This window comes from Vulpes lagopus, chromosome 1 (assembly GCF_018345385.1).
Source record: "Vulpes lagopus strain Blue_001 chromosome 1, ASM1834538v1, whole genome shotgun sequence".
NCBI lineage: Eukaryota > Metazoa > Chordata > Mammalia > Carnivora > Canidae > Vulpes > Vulpes lagopus.
The window spans coordinates 8,341,040-8,359,826 of record NC_054824.1 but is presented as its reverse complement, the minus strand read 5'-3'; the positions used below and the strand labels follow the sequence as shown (position 1 = coordinate 8,359,826).

At 39.1% G+C, this 18,787-nt stretch overlaps 1 protein-coding gene across 3 annotated transcripts in view; it reads right to left on the bottom strand.

Annotated features, from left to right (window-relative positions):
- The window catches only part of PDSS2 (decaprenyl diphosphate synthase subunit 2), a 251,828-nt gene extending 233,158 nt beyond the window's left edge, over nucleotides 1–18,670 (bottom strand). Inside the window, exon 1 of one of the 3 annotated variants that reach the window (XR_005986063.1) lies at nucleotides 18,070–18,669. Coding sequence is in view for 2 of the 3 variants with exons in the window: in XM_041743959.1 (XP_041599893.1) it covers nucleotides 18,070–18,365 (296 nt within the window). In the remaining variant the exon portion in view is untranslated. Of the gene's footprint in view, nucleotides 1–18,069 lie in introns of all 3 variants that reach the window. The other 2 variants (XM_041743959.1, XM_041743948.1) reach the window with 2 other exon arrangements.
- Nucleotides 18,671–18,787: the final 117 nt, after the last annotated feature.

Genomic DNA, 18,787 nt, shown 5'->3' with positions numbered 1-18,787 from the left:
ATATAAGGATAAAAGGCAGCCAGAGCCAAAACTTCCTAACAGTGCTATACTACAGGGAAATTGTCCTTAAATTTGTCCTTCTGACAACCCTTAGAGCTTTCCCAGTTTCCATTCTTCCTAAGGCCTGATTTTTTAACTTCCCCTGTGAAACTGTGATCTACCTAATGTCCTTCCAATAAATCTCTTATATTTGCTTAAGTAATCCAAAATCAATTTCTTTCTTTGCAGCCGAACAACACTGATATTGCTCTATTCTCTCTTTCTAAAATATCACACATACATCCCTATGGCTTCAAATCTTACCTTCCAACTCTAGCTCATGCCTACTTCCATTAGGAGCACTGGACCCATTCTAACTGCATTTTGGACACCTCCACATGCCACAAACACTTCAAGTTCAATAAGCTACAGAATTTCCCCCTAAACTCTGTATCCAAACATGCTTCTCCTCCTATGCCCTCTATCAATTAACGGTACCTCAGCATACTCAGTTACTTAGCTTACTTCAATTCTGTTCTCTTACTCTCAAAATTAATTAAGTCTTGTCAACTCCACTTTGCAAATGTACCTTAAATCCATTTTTTATAATTCATCTCCACCATCACTGCCCAAGTTCATGCCCCATCCTTATCATTCCTTTATCACCAAGAACGTCTTCTCAATTTTCAATATTAAAAAAAAAAATGTTTTCGGGCAGCCTGGGTGGCTCAGGGGTTTAGTGCCGCCTTCAGCCCAAGGTGTGGTCCTGGAGACCCGGGATGGAGTCCCACGTCAGGTTCCCTACATGGAGCCTGGTTCTCCCTCAGCCTGTGTCTCTGCCTCTCTCTCCCTCTGTGTGTGTCTCTCATGAATAAATAAATAAAATCTTAAAAAAAAAGGTTTTCAATATTTAACTCAAGTCATTTTATTGGGCATTCTCTTGATTCATTAGCTCCCTGCCTAGTGGACCCCTATATTTACTTTGTGTTTTCATTTTACTTGAAAACAATTTTTGTCCAACATGTATAACATTTTATTACACTTATTGTTTTAAGCATCTATTCCCCTTATTTGAATATAAATTTTGGTAAGGGGTGGGGGAGATGCAGTTCAGTGCCTTGTGTTCTTTGAATCCCCAGTACAAAGCACAGTACCTGGCCACTAGGGGACACACTTGACCAGCTACTGAAAGAAGAAATGAATGGAAGAATGAAACTGGACCCCTATCTTAACACCATTCACAAAAATTATCTTGAAGCAAATTAAAGACTTATATGTAAGACCTGAAACTACAGAAGAAAATAAGGGAAAATCTTCTTGACATTGACCTTAGCAATGATTTGTTGAATATGACACTAAAAACAAAGGCAACAAACAAATAAATAAGACTACATCAAACTAAAAGCTTCTGTATAGCAAAGGAAACTGCTTCCTTCACTTCACACCTGAGGATGACTTTTACCGAAAGACAAGAAATAACAAGTGTTGGCGAGGATGATGAAAAAAGGAAACTCTTGTGCACTGTTGGTGGCAATGTAAATTGGTACAGCCATTATGGAAAACAATATGGAGGGCCCTGAAAAAATAAAGAGTAGAACTGTCACATGATCCAGAAATCCCACTTCTAGGTATTTATCTGAAGGAAATGAAAACACTGTCTTGAAGTGATATCTACACCCCCATGTTTAGCATTATTCATGACAGCCAAGATACAGAAACAACTTAAGTGTTCATCAGTTGATAAATGATAATGAATGTGACATACAAATATAACACACACAAGAATATTATTCAGCCAAGAGAAAGGAAATCCTGCCATTTGCAAAAACATGGATGAACCCAGAGGATATTATGCTAAACAAAATAAGAGAAAAGATAAATACTGTATGATCTCATTTATATGTGGAATCTGAAAAAAAAAATGGGGGCAGGGGGAAGGTCAAACTCAACCCATAGAAAAAAACAGTAGAATGACAGTTACCAGGTACTGGGAACGGGGGGAATGGGTAAATCCTGGTCAAAGGGTATACGCTTTCAATTATAAGAAGTACTGAAGATCTAATGTATAGCATGGTGACTATAGTTAATAACACTTTATTGTATACTTGAAGTCTATTATGAGAGTAGATCACAAGCATTCTCACCACACACAAAGGTAACTATGTGAGGTGATCATTTCAAAATGTATACATATGTTAAATAATCGTGTTGTACACTTTCAATATATATTTGACAATTCACCTCAATAAAGGTGGGCGGGGGGGGGGATGAATAGATTATTAGCAACCTTCTGCCAGGTATTCCTGCCTCCAGTTTTTCTTTTCTGAAACCCAAAAACTTCACAGCTGCACAAGTCAGCTTTCAAAAGACAAATCAAGTCTCTTCCTACTTAACCTTGGTGGTCTCCACGGGCCTCATAAGAAAATTAGATCTTAACACTACATAACAAAGCTCCTCAAAATCTAGCTACAACTTTTCCTTTCTCTTAAACAACTTTAATTCATAGCAGCTTTAGCCACAGTAGCCAAAAGCTAGCCAAAAGCTTCACTTAAGGTGAACAGATAAACAAATTGCATTATATCCATGCAAAAGAAAACCCTATGGTAATAAAAGTGACACATTTAATAACATTTACTAACAATAAAACTGTCCACTTCAAACGTACAGTAAAATGTTTTGCCAAATGTATATATCTGTGTAACTACTGCTAAAATAAAGATAGGATACATTCCTAGTACCCTCAAGTTTCCCTTATTCCCCTTAATGGCACCAAGCAGACAACCAAACTGGATGCTTCCTGTCACTATAATTTTACCTATCCTAGATTTTTCATGTAAATGAAATCATATAGTATTCACTCCTTTGTATCTGGCTTCTTTCACTCAGCCATAGTGTTCTTGAGATCCATCCATGTTTTGGAATCAATCATTAATCCATTCACTTTTCTTTCTGAAGGATATTCCATTAACCTTAGACATCTGGATTGTTCCCAGTTTATGGTTACAGTAAATAAAACTGCTCTGAATAACTGTGTTAAAAAATCTCAGGATCCCTGAGTGGTTCAGTGGTTTAGCGCCTGCCTTGGGCTCAGGGCGTGATCCTGGGGTCCCGGGATTGAGTCCCACATCGGGCTCCCCACATGGAGCCTACTTTTCCCTCTGCCTGTGTCTCTGCCTCTCTCTCTCTCTCTCTGACTCTAATGAATGGATAAATAAAATCTAAGAAAGAAAGAAAGAAAGAAAGAAAGAAAGAAAGAAAGAAAGAAAGAAAGAAAGAAAGAAAGAAAGAAGAAAGAAAGAAAAGAAAAAAGAGAGAGAGAGAGAAAGAAAAAGAAAAGAAAAACTCTGCACATTTGTTTCCATTTTTTATCATTTCAATACCCAGGAGTGGGATTGCTGGATTATAAGGTAAAGGATATGCTTAACTTTTTAAAAAATGACTAAATAGTTCTTCAAAGTGGTTGTACCATTTTATAGTCTCAGCAGTTTAGGTTAGCTCCAGCTGCTCCACATTCTCACCACATTTATTATCGTCAGACTCCCTAAAGTTAGCTTTGATCATTTGTATGCAGTGACATCTCATTCTGGTTTTACTTTGCATTTCCAGGTGACTAATGATGTTGAGAATGTATTCACGTACTAAGTGGCTAGGTAACTTCTTTTGTAAAATGTCCAAATCTTTTCCAATTATTGAATTGGTTGTCTTCTTGAGTTGTAAGACTCCTCTGTATGTTTTAGCCCTTTGTTAGACATGTACATATTTCCTCCCACTCTGTGGCTTTTCTTTTCTTTTAGATTTGAGAGAGAGAGCACACAAGAGCAAGAGGGGCAGAGGGAGAGAACCTTCAAGCAGACTCCACACTGAGTGTGGAGCCCAAGGAGGGGCCGGATCCCACAGACCATGAGATCATGATATGAGCTGAAACCCGGCTGGACGCTCACCGGCTGGACGCTCACCGACTAAGCCACCCAAGTGCCCCACTGCCATTTTATTTGCTTAATAGCATTCTTTAAAAGTGGTTTTAAATTTCTATGAACTCTAGTTTTTCTTTCAGAATTATTTTTCACACTTCATGCTTTCTAAAAATTCTCTGCTTACGTCAAAGTCACAATATTTTCCCTGTGTTTTCGTTTAGAATTTTCATAGTTTGGTTTTCATGTTTAGGTAGAAGATCCATTTCAAGGTCATTGTTCTTTATGGCATTAGGCTTCCCCCCAGCATTTGTTGAAAATACTATCCTTTCTCCACTGAACTGCCTTGCTACTAACTTTGTCATTTTTACCATTACACATATGGGTCCATTTCTAAACTGTATTCACTCATAGTGACATATATGCCTGTCTGCATACCAATCCCTCACAGTCTTGCTTATGTAGCTACCTAGGAAGTTTTGAAATCATCTAATGCTACCATTACAGGGTTATTTTTCAAAATTGTTTTAGCTATTGTGGATCCTTGCAATCATAGATTAACATTAGGATCAGGGGATCCCTGGGTGGCTCAGCGGTTTCGTGCCTGCCTTTGGCCCAGGGCGTGATCCTGGAGTCCCGGGATCGAGTCCCACATCAGGCTCCTGGCATGGAGCCTGCCTGTGTCTCTGCCCCACCCCCCCACTCTCTCTCTCATGTCTATCATAAGTAAAAATAAAATCTTTAAAAAAAAAAAAAAAAAGATCAGGGATGTGATGCTTGCACAGCATTGTGAATGCACGAAAGGCGTGAGTTTTGCATTTAAAAAAAAAAAAAAACATTAGGATCAGCTTATCAATTTTGACAAAAAAATCATCTGCAGAAATTTTTATTGGGATTATGCTAAACGTATTGATGAATTTGGAAGAAACCGACATTTTAATAATATTAACACTTCCAATCCATAAGCAGGGTATATTTAGGTCATCTTTGATTTCCTCATCAGTGTTTTATACCTCTCAATGTTACAGACTGCATATATATTTTCCAACTGTTCATTGCTGATATAAGGAAATACAATTGGTTAGTATATTTTGACATTAAATGCTTTATGTTTTTGCTATGTTCACATATCAGTTCTAACAGCTTTTTTTGTAAATTCTTAGGGGTTTCCTAGCATGTCATGTTATTTACTAAAATAGACTTGCTTTTCTTTTACTTTTTTATTTATTATTTATTTATTTTTATTTATGATAGTCACACACAGAGAGAGAGAGAGGCAGAGACACGGGCAGAGAGGGAGAAGCAGGTTCCATGCACCGGGAGCCCAACATGGGATTCGATCCCGGGTCTCCAGGATCGCGCCCTGGGCCAAAGGCAGGCGCTAAACCGCTGCGCCACGCAGGGATCCCTTGCTTTTCTTTTCTAATGCAATATGTCTTTATTTTTCTTGACTGGCTAGAACTTTTGGTAAACTTTTGAACAGAAAGGGTAAGGAGAATATCCTTCTCTTGAATCCTGTCCTAGAAAGTATTTTTTCACTATTAAGAAAATTAGCCATATGGGGATCCCTTGGGTGGCTCAGAGGTTTAGCGCTGCCTTTGGCCCCGGGCTTGATCCTGGGGTCCCGGGATCCAGTCCTGCATTGGGCTCCCTGCATGGAGCCTGCTTCTCCCTCTGCCTGTGTCTCTGCCCCCCCCCTCCCTCTCTCTCTCTGTCTCTCATGAATAAATAAATAAAAATCTTAAAAAAAAAAAAGAATATTAGCCATAATTTTTCATGGAGCCTCTATATCATATTGAAGAGTACTTATTTTTATGTCTTCAGTTCACTTACCTTTTCTTCTGAAGGGTCTACTATGCTGTTGAGCCAATCCAGATAATTTTTCCTTTTATATATTGGATTTTCAGTTACAGATATTACATTTGATATATTTTTTTCAACCACTTTTATCATTATTCATATTTTCCTTTAAATACTTGAGCATATTTATAATAAGCCTTGTCTGCTGATTTCATCACCCTGTGTCTTAAAGATCTGTTTCTACTGTTTTTTCTCCTGGTATGTGTCATATTTTCCTGTTTCTTGAAATGTCCTGTAATTTTTAACTGGATGTTGGGTACTGTTATATTGTGTTGTTAAGTATTTGGATTTTATAGTCTTCCTTTTAAGAGTTTTGGTGTGCTCTGGCAGGCAGTTCAACTACTTTTCGGTTGGCTTGATCTTTTTAAAACTTCTGTTAAGCTTTGTTAGAGAAATTCTAGAGCAGGCTGCACTCTAAAGCTGGTTTATCCTTATTGCTAAGGCATAATTTTCAGGGGTCTCCACTGAGTGCCTGACTGTTCAACAAAGTCTTTTCAAAGTGTCCAGTTAGAACTCAAACGTCTCCTAGTTCTGGGAGAACTCAGAGAATTGTACAGCTTATAGCTCCTCAGCCTCATGAAGTTTCATCCTATGCATTTGCTGCTTATACTTCAACAACAGACTCAGGTGGGCCCCTCATATTTCCGGAGGCTTTCTCTGTATACTTCCTCCTCTTCTCTATTCTGCCCCATAATTTCCAGTTGCCTCCATTTCCCCAAAATCTGATCTGTCTCAAACTCAACAATACCACCATCCTCTGCTCAAGTTCCCCCTCTCTGTGTCACTATCTGGAAAATACCTCCCAGCACAAAGCCAGAGTGATAGTTTTTACCTCAATCTTTTCCCTCACACAATCCTATACTGCCTTGTACTCCAAGGATACAATTGTTTCACATTTTTTACCCAGTTTTCTATTTGTTTCCAGTGGAAGGTAAAGTCTAGCATTGGTTACTCTGTCTTGGCAAAAGCAGACATATATGTGCAGACATATATGTTCAACCCATTCTTTTTGCCTCATCCCACCCCATGTTCAGTCCACACAAAAAACTACTACTTTCCAACCCCTGGCTAAGCAACTTCTTCTGTTTTATTTTCCTACCTTGGTCATGTCTTTTTTACCCAACATGACCTAACTCTTAGGTCACCTCATTTCTGGAAGTCTTCAATTTTCTGTAGAGATTTTTTTTTTACCCGTATCTGTCTCTACAGCATATTGTTAACACATACTATAAAATTTTTCCCAAGGTACTCTCACTATTTGCACATCTCTCCACTAAAATTAATTACAATAATAATGAAAACTGCTAACATTTGGATACTTTCTATGTACCAGATACTATTCTAAGCACTTTACCTATATTTACCCATTTAATCTTCATATAACCCTAAGATACAGGTACTTTTATTATCCTTATTTTACGAATAGGGAAATTAAAGCACAAAGAAGTTAAGGAAATCTGAAATCACAGAGCTTGGTGTTGGTAGACAGGATATAAATCTAAACAGTCTGATTCCAGAGCTCATGCTCACTATACCGTCTCTGATGAATTCCTGAAGGGAAGCAACTGTGTCAGTATTCTTGTTTGTACATTCTATGCCAAGAGCACCTCAAATATTTGTGGAATGAATTAAAATTTTTAATTTTCTCCTAGTCATCCAAAAAAAGTCCTTCATAAGTAATGCAGGTTTTCAGTCAGTAATTACAGAACTGAATCTAGAAAGGGTCTTTTATAAACATGGAAGAGACTAAAATTAAATTTCTAATAATAATTTCAAAGATCTCTGAAGAATTTTAACATGCAGAAAAGACTAATAAGGTTTTATAGGTAGCCAAGTAACTGTAGTGAACTCAGTTGGGAACAAAAGTCTCTGCCAAAGAATCAACACCCCCTTAGAGAGAGATGAAATGTCATAATTTGTCTCAACTAAATGCATACTAAATTAATCCTATCTATCTAAATGTGCAGTAGAGATCAAGGCAAAAGTAAAAAGAGTATTTAAACAAAAATTTAATACTGAAAGCCAAACATGTCCACAGTAATTAATGAAAAGAAATCAGGCCATATTGTTCAATGAAATCAACTATGTTTAAACAAATTTTAACTAATTCCACATGAAAAAAAAGTATGTCATTACTTTAGAAACAATTAAGTGTTCTCCATATGATTATTAAAAGCATTTAAGGAACACCTGGATGGCTCAGTGGTTGAGCGTCTGCCTTTGGCTCAGGGCGTGATCCCAGGATCCAGGCCCGAGTCCCACATCGGGCTCCCTGCATGGAGCCTGCTTCTCTCTGTGTGTGTCTCTCATGAATTAAAAAAAATAAAGTCTTAAATAAATAAAAAAAAAATTGAAGTTCTTGAGAGAAGGCAGTATATAAAACTAAAAGTACTTAAAATAATACAGGTATCCCCTGCCTTTCAAAAGTTCATGTTGAGCCACTTTGCTTCACAAAAGACATACATTAGTACATTCTCACTAACCCAAAGAAATAAAAAGAGGATTTTCACTTTTATGAAAAAAGGTAAAAAGCAAAACTAGCATTCAATGCTTGTTTTGCAGTGAGCCATTAAAGAGGCAGTGTAAGAGTGAGCAGTGAGAGTGGCCCTGCCAAGCTCCTTCCCTGGGAACTACAAGCAGCATCGGGCTACTGTAGCTTTGAACAGTGTCTGTGAGCATCTGTGTTTTATCTTGATTTATTTTGTGCATTTGCTAGCAAGATGTGTCCTAAGGTATCACAAAAGCCTAAGGGAGATTATTTTTGGAGTCTGAGAATATTCAAAAAATTTTCCATATAAATTAATGGTAATTGCTTCCTTTGCTTTATGCCATTTTGGCTTAAGGTAGGTTTCGTAGGAATGCTCTACGTTCAGATAGTAGGGGAGATCTGTAATGATTTATACTGAAATTTAAGTGATTAAAAATAAAAATACATATATACTGCACAAGTAGATAATTACATTTAATCAGCAAGATAATAATGAACCATAGGGTACAAATTGTGAGGAACTGAGAGTTGATGCACTCTTGCTACTTTCAGCCTCCACCACATTACCAATCTACATCATATACCTGGGCTTCTACTCCATCCTACAGCCCACTGTCCATCTTGGACAGGTCCACAATCCCTCATCCAAAATTCCTGAAACTAATTCAAAATTTTTCTGATTTTAGGAAGGTACATTTTACCCAGCACTCGAGCAGGATCTAGGGCAGCACCGTGTAATCAAACACATGAATATTTCTGCAGCAAAATGCATGAATATTCACATTAAATGGAATAAAGAAAGACTATAAATAATCTCACATCAGTTCAGGTCAGATTTATGAGCCTGAAAAAACATTCTGTTTTCTGAGCTTTTAGGATTTTTAAATAGTAGGAAAAGGACTATAGATTTGTGTTACCACATTGCATCCAATCTGCTCAGTCCCTGCTGGAGAAATGACAATGGCTCCCTTATCTGCCATATTCAAATACAACACTAATTTCTATACCAGTCTAGAAATGGCAACACCTTTGGAAATTACTTATTCAAACTCCTTACCTCAAAGCCCAGAAAAGATGGAATAACTTGCTTAGGGTCATACTGTTTCCCACTGACAGAGATGAAACTAGAACATGCAGGTCTCCTATCTCCCAGGCCTACTGCTTGTTTGTTGGTTCATTCACTCATTTGATCGCTCTCTCAATTCAAAGTGATTCTTTTTAGCTTTTTTATGATAGTGAAATAATTATAGACTCACAGAAAGTTACAAAAATAGAATAGGGTCCTACGTATCTTCATCTGGCTTTCCTTAGTATATAGCTGTAATACAGTATGAGAACCAAAATTAACATTGGTACATTAGTTAGTGTTAACAAAACTACAGAACTAGGGCACCCGAGTGGCTCAGTCAGTTAAATGTCCACCTCTTGGTTTTGGCTCAGGTAGTAATCTCATGGATCAAGCCCCATGTTAGACTCTGCACTTGGGTGGGGGTGGGGGGGTTCTGCTTAGATTCTCTCCCTCTGACCCTCCCCCTGTTCACTCTCTAATAAATGTTAAAAACCTTTAAAAAACTAGGGACTCCTGGGTGGCTCAGCGGTAGAGTGTCTGCCTTTGGCTCAAGGTGTGATCCCAGAGTCCCGCATCATCGGGCTTCCTGCATGGAGCCTACTTTTCCACTTGCCTGTGTCTCTGCCTCTCTCTCTTGAATAAGCTTGAATCTCTGTCTCTCTCTCTTGAATAAATACATAAAATCTTTAAAAAAAAAAAAAACCTTAAAAAAATTATAGACCTTATTCTATTTTCAGCATTTTTCTTAACCTGTGTTCATTTGTGTATATGAGTGTACAGTTCTAAGCACCTACACCCAAATACAGATTCACAAAACCACTATCAGAATCAAGATACCGAAATGTTCCATCACCACAAAATACGTCTTTGTATTTACACCCTCTGCTCCCCACACTGTCCTTGACTCTAGCAAGCACTAACCTGTTCTCTAACTCCATAGTTTTGTCATTTTAAGAATGTTGTATAAATGGAATCATACAGTTTTGTAGGGGCCCAGGGCAGGCTGTCCCGCGACCGGCGACTTTGGCATGAACATCATTTTGAGTTCAAAGCAATCAAACCAGCAGATCAAGGAAAAGCTCTTTATCTCCCCTCTCAACTGTGAGCACATACCAGGAAGAGAGCTATTAACAAAGATTCCTCTTTACCTAAGAAATTTATTTGAATAACACAACATTTGTTTCCCAAACATCTCCTTTCACCTTCCTCTAAAGGTCTTCCTCCTCTTTGTAATACCCAGATTCCACCCCTCTCCTTAGCTCATATAACCATCTCCTTGCTTCATTATCTTTGGAATTTCAAGTCCTTATGGATTACCCATGCATATGATATTAAATTTTATTTTCTCCTGTTAATCTGCCTCACATCATTTTGATTCTTAGTCCAGCTAGAATGACCTTGAAAGGTAGAATAAAGTCTTCCTTTCCAACAATATATAAACTTCTGAGATTGACTTTTTCTTTGTGGTAAAATTCACATAAAAATTACCATCTTGGGGATCCCTGGGTGGCTCAGCAGTTTAGCACTTGCCTTTGGCCCAGGACATGATCCTGGAGTCCCGGGATCGAGTCCCATGTTAGGCTCCCTGCGTGGAGCCTGCTTCTCCCTCTGCCTGTGTCTCTGCCTCGTTCTGTCTCTCTCATGAATAAATAAATAAAATCTTAAAAAAAAATTACCATCTTAATTACCCATTTTTAAGTGTACAGTTCAGTATATTCACAATGCTGTGCAGCTGAGCTCCAGAACTTTTTCATCTTGCAAAACTGAAGCTCTATGCCCATTAAATGACAACTTCCCATTCCCCCCTCCTTCCAGCCCCTGGCAACCACCATTTTACTTACTTTCTCTGACTATCTAGATACCTCATATCAATGGAATCATACAGTATTTGTCTTTTTTGTGACTGGCTTATTTCACTTAACATAACATCCTTAAGGTCCACCATGTTGCAACATGTGCCAGAATTTCTTTTTTAAGGCTGAATAATATTCCATTATATGTACCTAACATTTTGTTTTTCTATTCACCTACTGATGGACATCTGGGTTGCTTCCATGTCTAAGCTATTTTGAATAATGCTGCTATGAACATAGGTGAACAGATGTCTCTTTGAGACCTTGCTTTCAATTTTTTTGTATGTATATACCCAGAAGTGAAATTGTTGGATCATCTGGTAATTCTTTTCATTTTTCTAAGGAACCACCATACTACAGTCTGTAGTAGCTTTTTACATTCCCACCAGTAGTGTGGATTGACTTATTCCATTCAGCACAATTTTTTTCTAGATTCATTCAAATTGTTATATGAATAAACAGTTTGTTTTCATTGTTGAGCAAGATTTCATTGCATGGCTGCAACACTGTTCAACAATTCATCATTGAATGACATTTGGGTTATTTCCAGTTTTTGGTTATTACATATAAAGTTGCTATAAACATTTGTGTATAGGTTTTGACATAAGTTTTTACTTCTCTGGAATAAATTCTCTGGAGTGTGATTGTAGGGTTGTATGGCAAGTGTATGTTTAATTTTATAAGAAACTGTCAAGCTGTTTCTCAGTGTGGCTGTACCATTTTTACATCACCATCAGCAATGTTAAAAGAAATCTAGTTTCATTTCTCTACATCTTCACAAGGACTTCAGATTGTCAGTATTTTACATTTTAGCCTGATAGGTATGTAGCAGTTATCATGGTTTAAATTTGCATTCTTCTAATGGCCAATGTTACACATGCTTACCTGGCTAATGTTACACATGCTTACCTGCCACCTTTTCATACACTTACTTGTCATCTTTACAGGCTCTTTTTGCTCATTTTCTATTTGTATTCTTTATTTCTTACCACTGAGTTTAGAGTTCTTTACATATTCTGCACACAAGTCCTTCAGATAATAGATTTACAAATATTTTCTCCTAATTTCTGGCTAATTAAAAAAAAAGATTTAATTTATTTATTCATGAGAGACACAGAGAGAGGCAGAGACATAGGCACAGGGAGAAGCAGGCTCCTCACAGGGAGCCTGATATGGGACTTGACCCCAGGACCCCAGGATCACGACCTGAGCTAAAAGCAGACGGCTCAACGGCTGAGCCACCCAGGCACCCTGTGGCTAATTTTTTGTTCTATTAACATTCTATTTCATTCTTTAACGGAGCAAAGGCTTTAATTTTGATGAAGTAAAATCCCTGATTTTTTTCTCTTATGAAATGGGGTTTTGTTGTTATGTCTAGTAATTGTTTACCTAGCCCCAGATCCTGGAGGTGTTTTCCTATGTTTTCTTCTAAAGGTTATGTAGTTTTATATTTCACATTTAAATTCATGTTATATTGGCGTGTCTGGGTGGCTCAGGTGGTTAAGCATGTGACTTCAGCTCAGGTCATACATAATTCCAGAGATCAGGGATTGAGCCCCACATCAGGCTCAGCTGGGAGTCTGCTTCTCCTTCTCCCTCTGCCTACTGCTCCCCCTGCTTGTGTTCTGTCAAATAAATAAATAAACGTTTTTAAAATTTATTTTATATTGTTCTCACAGGTATCCATTTTCCTTCTTTTTTTTTTTTTTTTTTTTTAAGATGTGAGATTTAGGTCAGGGTTCATTTTTTTTTTTTTGCCAATGATATCCAATCATTCCAGAGCCTTGCTGAAAAGACTATTGTCCCTCCATTGAACTGCTTTTGCACCTTTTTCAAAAATCAATTGGGCATATTTGTGTTGATCTATTTCTGGGTTCTCTATTCAGTCCATCAATCTGTCTATTCCTCTGCCAATACCACACTGTCTTGATTAATAAAATTATATCTAAGACTTAACATTAGGTAGAATGATTCCTCCTATTTATTTTTTTCCTAACATTGTTTTAGCTATTCTTGTTCCTTTCTTGCTGCTCATTTTACTTTAGTGCATTTGCTTTTCAGGTCCTCCCTACACTCAGTAGAAACAGGAGAACCTGGGGAAGGAAGGAGAAAAAAATGGATCACAAACGAAACAATAAAATATTACCCATGTAATATCTATCCACCTATCCTAAGGACATCTCAATTTCTTCATTAATGATTCTCTTCTGTTCCAGGCCACTTCAGTATCTCTAAATGAAATAGCTAATATACCGCCACTACTCATTAGCCACAAGTCATTTACTTCCTTCTGTTGTAAACATACTTGTGTCCAACACAATGTCTATTTATCAGGGAACATGATCCATGTTTTAGGCTTCTTTATATTCCACCATAAGCTTCAAGGCATTGAGCTAATTAATTGAGGATTTTAAAAATCTAACTGGAGTTTACAATATAAAGATCCTAGGAAACCTAGAACAGGGTAAAAATTAGCTAACGGCTACACTGTTCCTAGTAATCAGATCATTAGTTCCCCAACTCTCAAGATTTTAAATTTAAACTTTTTTCAAAGATTTATTTATTTATTTGAGAGAGAGAGAAAGCTTGCCCACAAAAGTGGGAGGGACAGAGAGAGAGGGAGAATCTGAAGCAGACTCTGGGTGGAGCCAATTCGAGGCTCAATCTCAGGACCCTGTGATCACCACCTAAGCCCAAATCAAGAGTCTGGGGCTTAAGTGACTACACTGCCCAGGCACCCCAAGATTTTAAATTTAATCTCACTTCTGAATCTGTTAGAGTACACTTCTAGGCTCTTTCTCCTTTTCTTGATGAGATGGCTTAGGTAAAGAAAGAGAAGGTAGTGAATAATAAATTACGGTGATTTCTTTTTTTTCCCCCCTGCTGTTTGCCAAAAATGCTACCCTTCACCTAAATTTTAGGGCATTTAGACATGATTCATCTCTAACTTACCATGTAGGTTTAAACAAAATGTAAAATGACCCTCAGGGTTAAAATATTGATTTAAGTAAGTAATAGAAACTCAAAATATAAAATGAAACTGTAAAAGAATTTACCAAGTCCAGTATCTTATATCTAACTAAATCAACTACAAGGAGTCTTTATGTCCTTGGTTAACATACTGACAGCATCTTCCTCTTAATTATCAATGCTTTGCTAATAAGATGTCAACAAAGTAAGGTGTGCATCATCAGAGAAAATATAGTGCTTGATCCATGTTTTTAGCTGTCATTTACAATAATCATGGTCGGCCTACCCTATGGATCAACTGCCTGCTCCACTGCTATATAAGAGGTAAATATAGGACTTCCTCCCCCAAAGTTTTTTGTTCACTGACTGCCTATGAGTTTAGACTGTTTAAATAATTTGTCATACACTATCAAAGTATAATAAAACTACATGCACAATATTAGCTCTTTCTTTTCTCACACAATAAAGCAATTCATATATGTTACCATAACATTTTTGCTGTTTTGTTCCTCTCCACTTCTATCACTGTAGTATGGTACTGGGTAGGTGGGTCAGGTTACAACCAGGAAAGTTTTAGAGCCATTATTCTTACAAGCTTTCATCTAGTATATCTCTGGCAGCTTCAGAAGGGATCTTCTCCAACACCCCACCTGATTTTCTGGCAACTAAGTAGATGAATTACAATCCTTAGAATATAACACATTAATAAGGCCTTTTCCAGCTCTGCCCTTTCCACTTCAGTGTTTTATTACAAAGACTATAATATGTGCAATGCAATGTACTACTACAAACTCTACCACTAACACTACAATTCCCACCACACACAGTGAACCCCGCTATATGATTAGCAAAAACTAAGAAACTTCGGGGTCCTAGCACTGTGAGAACATGGTGTAACCTGAACTCAGACACTGCTAGTGAGAATATCAGCTGGTACAATCACTTTGGAAAACAATTTGCTATTATTTACTAAAACTGAACATGTGCATACACTCTTGCATCTATTCTCTCAAGACAAGTACACCTGGAAACTTGTAAGCACGTTTACATTTTTTCATAACACAAAAATGCAAACCACCTAAATGCGGATTGAAAGATGACTACAGCATAGTCACATGATAGGATTTCATACAACAGTGAAAAACTAATGAAGTACAATTAAACACAACATATATAAGTCTTAGGAACAATTGCAAATAAAAAAGTAAGCATAGCAGACTGCAAGCAACAAGCTACCATATTTGTAAATTTCAAAAGTGAGCAGGTTTTAACATGTTATTATTTAGAGAAACACCAATATTTTTAAAAAGGAAAAATAAACACAGAATCCAGTACACAGGGAGTCAGGGACATGGACTGGGGAGTACAGATAATTTCAAAAGGATTGGTAGTTATAGTTTTTAAATTGGATAGTAAGCTCATTCATTATTAAGCTTTAAAACATTTAAGTACGTGTCTGTGTGTGTGTTGACTGTATACCATCTAAAAATCTACAGAGAATTAATATTCCAGCTACAGGACAAGTTTAGCCCACTCATAAGATGACATTTCTGATCCTGGAAACAATGCCAACAAGTAAAATCACTTTATTATTGCTATTTGGTAACTTCTGTAGTAACAAAGAAATGACAGTTGTGTCATAAAAAATTATCGCAAGGGTGTGAGCAAGGGAAGTGGGAGTAGCTATAAAAGGGCAATGGAGGGGATGCTGTAGTGATAGAAATGTTCTGCATCTTGACCATATCAATGTCAATAATCTACCTGTGATACTGTACCATAGTTGTGCAAGACGTTACCATAGGGAGAAACTGGGTAAAGGGTACATTGGAGGGCAGCTCCGGTGGCTCAGCAGTTTAGCGCCGCCTTCAGCCCAGGGTGTGATCCTGGAGACCCGGGATTGAGTCCTGCGTCCGGCTCCCTGCATGGAGCCTGCTTCTCCCTCTGCTTGTGTCTCTGCCTCTCTCTGTGCCTCTCATGAATAAATAAAATCTTAAAAAAAAAAAAAGGGTACACTTGATCTCTGTATTATTTCTTCCAACACTACGTGAATCTACAATACCTCAAAATAAAAGTTTAATTAAAAAAAAAAAAACAGGTGGGGTGCCTGGGTGGCTCAGTTGGTTTAGCATCTGCCTTCAGCTCGGGTCATGATCTCAGGGTCCTGGGATCAAGCCCCATGTGGGGCTCCCTGCTCAGTGGGGAGTCTGCTTCTCCCTCTCCCTCTGCCCTTCCCCCAGGCTCATGCTCACTTGCATGCTCTCTTTCAAATAAATAAATAAATAAAATCTTTAAAAAAGAAAACATGAAAAAAAAAGATAATTTTTATCTAGGGTGTCTTTACCTTGGTACATTAATTCTTCATTGTAGGGGCTGTGCTGGGCATAATAGGGTGTCTACAGCAACCCTGGTCTCTACCTACTAAATACCAGGGCATGCCCCAGTTATGACATCTCCATATACTACCAAATGTTCCCTAAGGGGCAAAATTGCCCCATCTGAGAACTACAGCTCTATTTACAACATCAAAGAAGAGCTGTGGAAGCGTTCCCAGTTTAAGGAGACAAAAGAGACATGACAACTAACAGTAATATGTGATCCTAGCCTAGATCCTGTACTAGAAAGAATACTATAAAGAACATTTCTGGGTCAATTAAGAAATCAGGAATATCAATAGTAGATTAATAAAAGTATTGTAGCAATATTAAATGTGCTTAAATTGATTACTATAAAGAATATTGCTATGCTGGGGCACCTGAGTGGTGGCTCAGTGGTTGAGCATCTGCCTTTGGCCCAGGGCATGATCCTGGGGTCCCGGGATTGAGTCCCCGCATGAGGCTCCCTGCTGGGAGCCTGCTTCTCCCTCTCCCTGTGTCTCTGCCTCCCTCTCTGTGTCTCTCATGAATAAGTAAAATCTTAAAAAAAAAAAAAAAAAGAATATTCCTATGCTTAGGAAATACATGATGTATCTAGGCATAAAGGACCATGATGTATGTAATCTACTCTCAAAAGATTCATTAAAAATGTACTTTACATGTATATGTAAGTTGTATGTATATATGTATAGGATAGGAGAATGTGTAGGTATATATGTATATATATGTATAGGATACGTATAGGATAGGCGAATCAATCAGGAGTGTTACTACTTTTATTCTTGCAACTTTTCAGTATGCTTGAAATCATTTACAAACAAAAAGGAGTTTTGCTTGTTTGTTTTTACTGGAAGCATACATTGTGGTCTTGAAATCCTAATGGCAAGTTTCACAGAAGTCCAGCATAAAGTCATAAAAATCCCAAGAAGGATAGCGACCGACCTGCCTTAAGCCTGGGATACTCGTTGTAAAGAACTGCCTACCTTCGGCATTACCTCCCCCACGCCATTCTTTCTGGAGGAGACCCCTGGAACAGTGCGGAACAGAAAAATCAGTCTTTTTAAAAGACTATTTCTAGGGGCAGCCCGGGTGGCTCAGCCCAGGGCGTGATCCTAGAGTCCGGGGATAGAGTCCCACGTCGGGCTCCCTGCATGGAGCCTGCTTCTCCCTCTCCCTCTGCCTGTGTCTCTCATGAATAAATAAATAAAATCTTAAAAAAAAAAAAAAAAGCGACTCAAACCCACATCCCTGCTCGATTTCTCTACAATTCACCGAGGCATCTTTGCTCCTGATTAATGAAGGAGCAGAAACGCGAAAAAGAAGCACAGGTGTCTCTCGAAAGAAAACCACTTATCCGCTCGGCTGAGCAGGGGGAGGAGGAAAGTTAAGGTAAGTGGAATCGAGGGGAGACAACATCGAATGTCTAGGAGAGCGAAGGAAAGGGTGGGGGGGAAAAAAGGATCAGAAGAAGTAAGCAGGGAGCCCGTCTGAGCAAGGCGGGCAGTGAGCGTGAGCCAGGAAGCAGGCCTCGGGGGGTGCGAGTGCGTCGGGGGCAGAGGGAGCTCACCTGGCCGTGGTAAGCAGAGGGTGCTGGGTCCCCACCAGCTTCCGCACCTGCATAGCGATGTTGCTGAGCTCGTCGCTCAGCAGGCAGCGGAGGCTCATGAAGGACGTGGGGTAGCCCACAATCTTCTCCGCCTCTGACACCACTTGGTTCCAGTGGGCCGGGGACCTAGACGGCCGCTCACGCCCGGAGCCCACCGAGGAGACGGGACCGAGGGACGGGAACCGCCACAAGCGACGCGGGGGACCCGACGCCCCAAGATAACCGGGCAAGCGCAACAGCAGCTTCCGAAGGCTCATAGTTTGAGTCTGGGAGTGTCAGGGACGTGAGGGGGGCGGAGTGGGGGGACGGGGAGCTGTCCGGAGGTGGCGCGGGGAAGAAACCAGGGGCAGAGGAGGAACCTGCAGGAACTAGCAGGAAGCGGCAACTCCTGAGCCTCCCGTGAGTTCCGGGAACCGTGACCAGAAGCGAACGTTCGCGGCAGCTTCCAGCGCTTCGGGCTACACAAACAGTCTGAACTCAGCACTGCCCCCCGGCCATCTGAGTACCAAAAAAAAAAAAAAAAAAAAACCCACAGCAGCCTCCTAAATGGGGGGCGCCATATTGGCGAGGCGGAATACGGTCTGTCGTAAAGACAGAGGCGGGCAGTTCAAGAGAGAAGAATGTTCCTCGCTTTACGGCGCGGTCGTGAGCGCTCCGAAAGGGGCGGGGCTTCGGAGAA